Source organism: Symphodus melops (genome assembly GCF_947650265.1).
Source record: "Symphodus melops genome assembly, chromosome: 19".
In the NCBI taxonomy this organism is placed as follows: Eukaryota; Metazoa; Chordata; class Actinopteri; order Labriformes; family Labridae; genus Symphodus; species Symphodus melops.
Genome location: NC_136709.1, coordinates 21,130,235 through 21,136,390, shown reverse-complemented (window position 1 = coordinate 21,136,390; position 6,156 = coordinate 21,130,235). Strand labels below are relative to the sequence as shown.

At 48.1% G+C, this 6,156-nt stretch overlaps 1 protein-coding gene across 1 annotated transcript; it reads right to left on the bottom strand.

Moving 5' to 3' along the window:
* Positions 1–40: 40 nt before the first annotated feature.
* Positions 41–5,393, bottom strand: rpia (ribose 5-phosphate isomerase A (ribose 5-phosphate epimerase)). Its single transcript, XM_079369831.1, has 9 exons — positions 5,148–5,393; positions 4,520–4,580; positions 4,377–4,432; positions 4,148–4,207; positions 3,981–4,045; positions 3,831–3,899; positions 3,423–3,564; positions 2,829–2,928; positions 41–2,706 (listed from the first exon to the last, which is right to left on the bottom strand). The coding sequence occupies exons 1-9, from the start codon at positions 5,262–5,264 to the stop codon at positions 2,609–2,611; spliced, it is 768 nt and encodes a 255-aa protein (XP_079225957.1). The 5' UTR covers positions 5,265–5,393; the 3' UTR covers positions 41–2,608.
* Positions 5,394–6,156: the final 763 nt, after the last annotated feature.

The window sequence follows — 6,156 nt, the reverse complement described above, 5'->3', positions numbered from 1 at the left end:
AAGGTCTGAAAAAGACCTTAAGAAACAGATAAACAAGGCGTTCTCATGTTGGTCCTTTATTGGTTGACAAAGAAAATAGTACCTTGACAGAAACATCACAGTGAATCATCTGGAAAGAAAGAGAGAAACGCTGGTGCACATTCACAGTTCAGTGAGCTGTATGGTCACAGCACGCAGGCTGGTTCCACACATCAGTTCAGAGAGTAAAACTGCATCTTAAACATACAAGAACCTGATGACACGGTGCTTCTTCAGATTCCTGCCGTGATGAGTCAAAGCTTTACAAACAAAATGTAGAAAAGACGCACAAATCAAACCGTCTTTAAGGCAAAACAAGGAGCCTGGGAACTCTTTCAACTAAGGTCCCAATATTCACCGAGCACACTGGCTGCTTAGAATTCATCGTTAAGGCCTTATTAGTACCGTCCTCTACTCTCTCTCTCTCTATATGCTTAGCTTTGCACGCCCTTATAGGACAGAAGTAAGCAAAGCATGTGAAGATCATAACTCATGCTTAATAACTTCTTAACATGATCAATAAGCAGTAATCTAGAGGGCAAACACATTACTGACTTATTTATAGATTACGGTCATGTAGAAGAAGCTACTAATAAGTGCTTAATCATAACTATGAACAGTATGCTACTAATGAGCATGCTAGTTAAATATATTGTGACCTTCAGTGAAAGAGTTGCTCAGGTCATCAGAGTAACGGAGGTGAATGTGAGTATCTGAACCCGGTGTGTGAAGAGCGAGGTTGAGCTCCGGCTCATTTAAGATGGCCTTTGTTTTCATGCTTTGTGTGTGACGAGGCACATCCAACGTAGCGCTGCTGCTCTCGGATCAGATCTGAGCTACATAAGAGAAACGTTTACTGCGACAGCACAGGTGCAGACTGATGATGCGAGGAGTAACAGGCGTGTCATGCAGGTAACGTACAGGCACAAAGCGACGCGGAGCTGAGATGGAGGAGGTGCACACGTTCAGAGCTGAAGCTGCTGTGGACTTTACCTTCACAAATGGATTAGTGCGACTCTGCAGGAAGGTTACACCATAATCACAAGCAGTCTGCGCTGAGAGGTAAACAGAGCAGAGTACATTTTGACAAGTGGATATCATATACAAACATTAAACTGACAAACACGCCATCTCGTGACTCTTAAAGCTACAGTCAGAAGGTTTCAGTCGAATCAGGTAGACTTAAGTTTTTCCAGATTAAAACCCAGGAATGCATGAAATATTTAACATCTATTTAACTTGTACATTTGTCCAGAACATTTCAACAGGAGCGAATCCTTGTTCAGAGGTTGTGCAGCTTTAATGATCCGACTGCTTGTGAGCACTTCCCCGTGAGACTCCTGAGCTGGTTGTTCACACGTGCACCTCACAGGAGGACGCGATCCTGGTCGGACAGGAGAGGACGAGTACCTCGTATTTAACCTGTATTCTTACAAACACTGACATGTGCATGTGAGTTGAAGATAACTGCTGTGGGAGGAGGATACACGACCTAAAACTGCAGCTGATAGCACCAAAGCAAACCGCCAGGTTTTGAAACTCTGGTGCCGATGTGTGAAACATGAAACTGAACGTTAACAGCAAGCCTGATTGGATTAAAGGCATCAATAATAAAAAAGGCTCCGCTCCTGCTGTCTGAGCGCTGTGAGGGTGCACGTGTGAACAGGCTGGTCAGGACGAGGTCCTGCCACAGTTTAGATCAGCTGCTGGGACAGAAGAACACTCCGGTCGCTGGTACCACGGTGGGAGAGAACGTGTTTCCACAACAACAGGAAGTGCATCGTCTTTTCAGGCTGCTCATTCTGCACCTTTATTTCCCTCCATGTTTGACTTTGAAACCTGGTGATGGGTGTGTGTGTGTGTGTGTGTGTGTGTGTGTGTGTATTAAACACACATTATCACAATGATTTCCATTCGAACACGCTGAAGAAGCCTCACACCTGCACCGCAGGGGTTCCCTCCACTGTCAGGGATCTCATTAAGTTTTGGGGCTCCTCGCTGTTTAAATTAGCATGTTAATTAGAAAAATGAAGACGAGGAAAAACAGTTGTTCATGCTGTTGTACATGCTTCACATCCGTCCCCCTTCTGTGGACTAATTAAACTGAAAGACTTGAAGGCATATCAGCGCACGCCTCCTTCCAAGACGAGTGGACTTCAGTACACCCAAATGTTTCCACGGATTATTATCGCCTCTTTAAATGTGATTTTAATGGCATCATTTTAGTTAATAAGACTTTAAAGAAAATCTCAAGGCACACCTTAGTTTGATTCAGCAGCACCGCAGTGAGCGAGATCCATGTTCAGTCTAATCCACGAAGGACCCGGAGAGCGCAGGCAGCCGAACGGAGTGATTAAAAAACACGCAGCACGCCGTGCGCTTGATTTCCCTCATCAGGCACTTTAACAACTCACAGAACCAGAAGCAGCAGCTGCAGGAGGAGAGAGGTCGAGCGCTCCTCTCCTTCACGCTGCTCCACTCCGCTCAGTCCAAATTCAGGAAGTCGGCACTTGTAGGAAAAGTGAGGTCGCTCGCAGGTGGTTGGGGGGGGGGGGAGGGGAGGGGGGTGTGTGTGAATGTGAAGGATTTGTCAGTTCACGGGAGGATCCTGAACCTTCACGCTTCCGTCCTCCATCCCGAAGTAGGCTCGCTCAGCCATGCCCACGAAAAGCCCCGTCTCCACCACGCCTGAGGGACGCAGACACAAACACACAAACACTCTTTAAGTTCGATTCCGCATGAACACAGCCGACCTGCGCTCGGCCCCGTGTGTCTTCTTCATCATCATCATCATCATCGTCATCTCTCACCGGGGATCATCTTGAGCGCCGCGTTGACTTCCTTCCAGTTCTGAGCGTTCTCAAACTTCCAGTCGAGGATGAAGTTGCTGTTGTCAGTGACCACAGGACCCTGAGGGGACAGAGAGACACGAGGACCGTCAGGCTCACAGGTGTCGGGGTGGATTCATGCTAACGTTAGGAAAGCGTTTGTACGTGACCCCGACTTTAGACCTCCCACTTTACACTCCCTCTGGTGAGTCACCTACAGGCCTCGAGCTCGAGCGCTCTGCTGAACACCTTCCTGCTCCACAGGAGAAAGAACGCACACACAGCGTTAATGCAGGCTAATGCTGATGAATGTATGAAACGGGTTGAAGCTGGTTTAGCAGCTCTGATCCTCTCGAGGAATGTGATTGGACGTTGGATTGTGTCACAGTGAAAAGTTTGTTTTTCACTCTCACGGTGACCTCTGTGAACGTGTTCACACGTTTGTTTATTTGTTTACGTCTGAAACCTCTTGTTGACTCATCTGTGAAAAGAATCAACAAGCTCAAATAATGTCCCTCCGGAGCAGCGAGGTCAAAGGTCAACTCTGAAGCAAGCGTCTGTATTGGACTCACTCACAGCTTTACTGACGGCCATGCGCAAGTTGGCCTCGCCTCCGAAGCGTTTGGCGATGATCCGGGACACGGGAACGTACGCCATGGGGATCACCTCGATGGGGACTCCCTTCTTCCACTGCTGGCCCAGATCCTTGGAGTTCTTCCTGCGGGGACAGAGACCAGAGGATGAGCCCGGGTCTGGACTCTCAGGTCTTGATGCAGATCACACGGGGGCCGAGCGCGAGCGCGCCCGGAGAGAGAAACCCTCAGGACGCGTGTAAACACACTCCTTTGTTTGTTTATTAAAAGTTCCAAAAGCAACAAACCAGAAGGAAGGAGCAAACAGGAAACAGGAAACACCAGGATGTAATAAAAACAGCATGAACACTCTTCTCTCTCCTTCCCTCACTGTTAAGATTTTTTTGCAGACCTGTAGTCGGCGATGACGACAAAATGTTTGGCACAGCCGGCGACGATCTTCTCCTGAGTCAGGCAGCCGCTGTGAGACGGAGGAAGGACGAGTCAGAGAGGGACATGGACAGGAGACGCCTCAGTGCTGTGTGACACGGGTGATACTCACCCTCCACCTTTTATCAGCGTGAGCTCTGCGTCCACTTCATCGGCCCCGTCGATCGCCACGTCCAGCTGTGTGCGAAGGAGAGCGAAAGACAAAACGACTGACACTTCCTGTTTGTTTCAGACAAGAGTTTAAAAAGGTTCCTCATGGAGCTGACGTTCTCATCGTACCTCAGGGTGCCGGTCCAGATCGGACAGAGTGAGGCCGTGCTGCAGAATCAGCTGACGAGCCTGCAGGAGAGGCGGGGAAACAAGAAGCCTTAAAAACATGCATGACAATGAGGAAGAACGCGTCTCCTCCTGCAGGCTGCATCGAACACGCGTCTGTGTTTAGAATAAAGTGAAGGCCGTTTCCTCATCTGTCGGTCTGTGAAGAAAGACCGAATGTTTCCAAACACACCTGGAAGGAAGTCGGCACACACACGACGTTGAGCTTCTCCTCACGAACTCTTTCAGCTGAGACACACACAAAGAAAAGAGGACAACGTTAAAGACGGACAGGGGAGCGTGAAACGTCCAGATGCTGTCAATCATCTGACTCACCCAACCTGTCCACGGCATAGACGATGGTCGACCCGCTGCCCACGCCGACCACCTGGTTGTTCTGAGGAGAGGAGAGAGAGACACAAAAGGGCTCAAACACTGATGGCTTTATGTTTTCATTTAAGGAATTAAAAGATCATGTAAAGAGAGGAAGTGTGTGTTGCAGTGTTATTTCTATTTCAACAGAGCGGAACAAAGGTTGACATTTCTCCATCAAGCATCAGGAACAAGTCCTGCATTGATAAGAGTCCCGAATCAGCAGCATGTTAGCTTTAACCATATGTAAGACATGTTAGCTGATGCAGTCTAAACTCCACTGACAGGTCGGCTAAAGCTAACACACAGTCTGCATGTTTACCTCTTAAAGCCGAGCAAAGTTAGCGCCATCTATTCCGGGACAAGCACGCATAAGAGCGGGTTAAACCCCTCCATAACTGTGCAGGTTAGGTAACAACACAGAGAGAGTTAGCATGTGAGCTAACTCTGCCAGCATGCAGCCGAGATGTTTGAACTTTGCTACAGTGCGGAAATAAAACAGCCTGATAGTCTGTGTGTGTGTGTGTGTGTGTGTGTGTGTGTGTGTGTGTGTGTATGGACATGTCATGTCTCTGTGAGGGACTCTCTGTACCTGGACGTGGTTGTCCACAGCAGCGTAAGCAGCCAGTTTCTTCGCCTCCTCTGCCATGTTGGAGAGCCACGCGTGTTTGTGTCTGCAGACAGCTGCAGCCAGCCTCCAAGGATACATCTCTGTCTCCTCCTCTTTCCTGTTTCCTGCGACCTTCGCTCATCGATCCTCCCCTTCGAACGGAAATTGCCGAGTGTGCGCCATCTTGCAGGACGTCCGAAAGCAGCAGAGGATTGTTCGGGGTTTACAGATGAACTCACCCTGCAGCGTGAGTGAGCTGTCTAACTGTGCAAACATGATGGATGTTGTAGTTCCCAAACTTCCCCATGCACACCGATGACCAGAGGCGTGTCCAGACTTTTTGACTGATCTGAAGTGTTCTGTCCTCACAAAATAAATATCAATTATTTACCCTTCTTACTTCACCAATCATCGTTATAACACAAGATAATGTCTGCTTTTATATTTTAACTTTATTGTATTATTACTGTCAGATGTCCCCCCCCCCCCCTGTCAGACGGGCCCCTCAGGGAGGTTTTCTGCTGAATTTGCACATTTTGAGCAACTGCTGGTGTAAAGATTATCAGCCCTCAGGGGCCCCCTTTCTGACCTGGGGCCCCCCAAGCAGTTTCCTACCTATCCTGTTGACAAGCAGTACCTCTGCGTCTGAGTGAAACATTTATCATGCCATGAACACTTAAGGATTATTTCAGGACTTCTGTACCTTTATACGTTTTCATTTAGCACTTTATCTTTTTATGGAAAGTGTCGGTCGTCTCTCAAACAGAAGGTTGGGGGTTCGATCCCCAGCTCCTGCAGCCACATGTCTTTTTGCACTCAGAAGACTAAAAAAAGCTTTCGCTGAAGTCCATCTACCATTTTACCGTTCAAACCTGATTGGAGATGCCTTCGCTGAAAATGAGCACAAGCTTTTAACTCACATCCTCAGTGTCCAGCTCTCTATCAAAACTACGATAAGTCACATTTGTCCCAATCGATTTAAAACTAATGA

Coding starts and splice junctions, on each gene's coding strand:
- rpia (XM_079369831.1), bottom strand. CDS start 5,264: ATGTATCCTTGGAGGCTGGCTGCAGCTGTCTGCAGACACAAACACGCG. Junction 4,046..4,147: donor ATCTGGACCGGCACCCTGAG/GTACGATGAGAA, acceptor CTTCGCACACAG/CTGGACGTGGCGATCGACGG. Junction 2,707..2,828: donor GGCGCTCAAGATGATCCCCG/GTGAGAGATGAC, acceptor TGCGTCCCTCAG/GCGTGGTGGAGACGGGGCTT.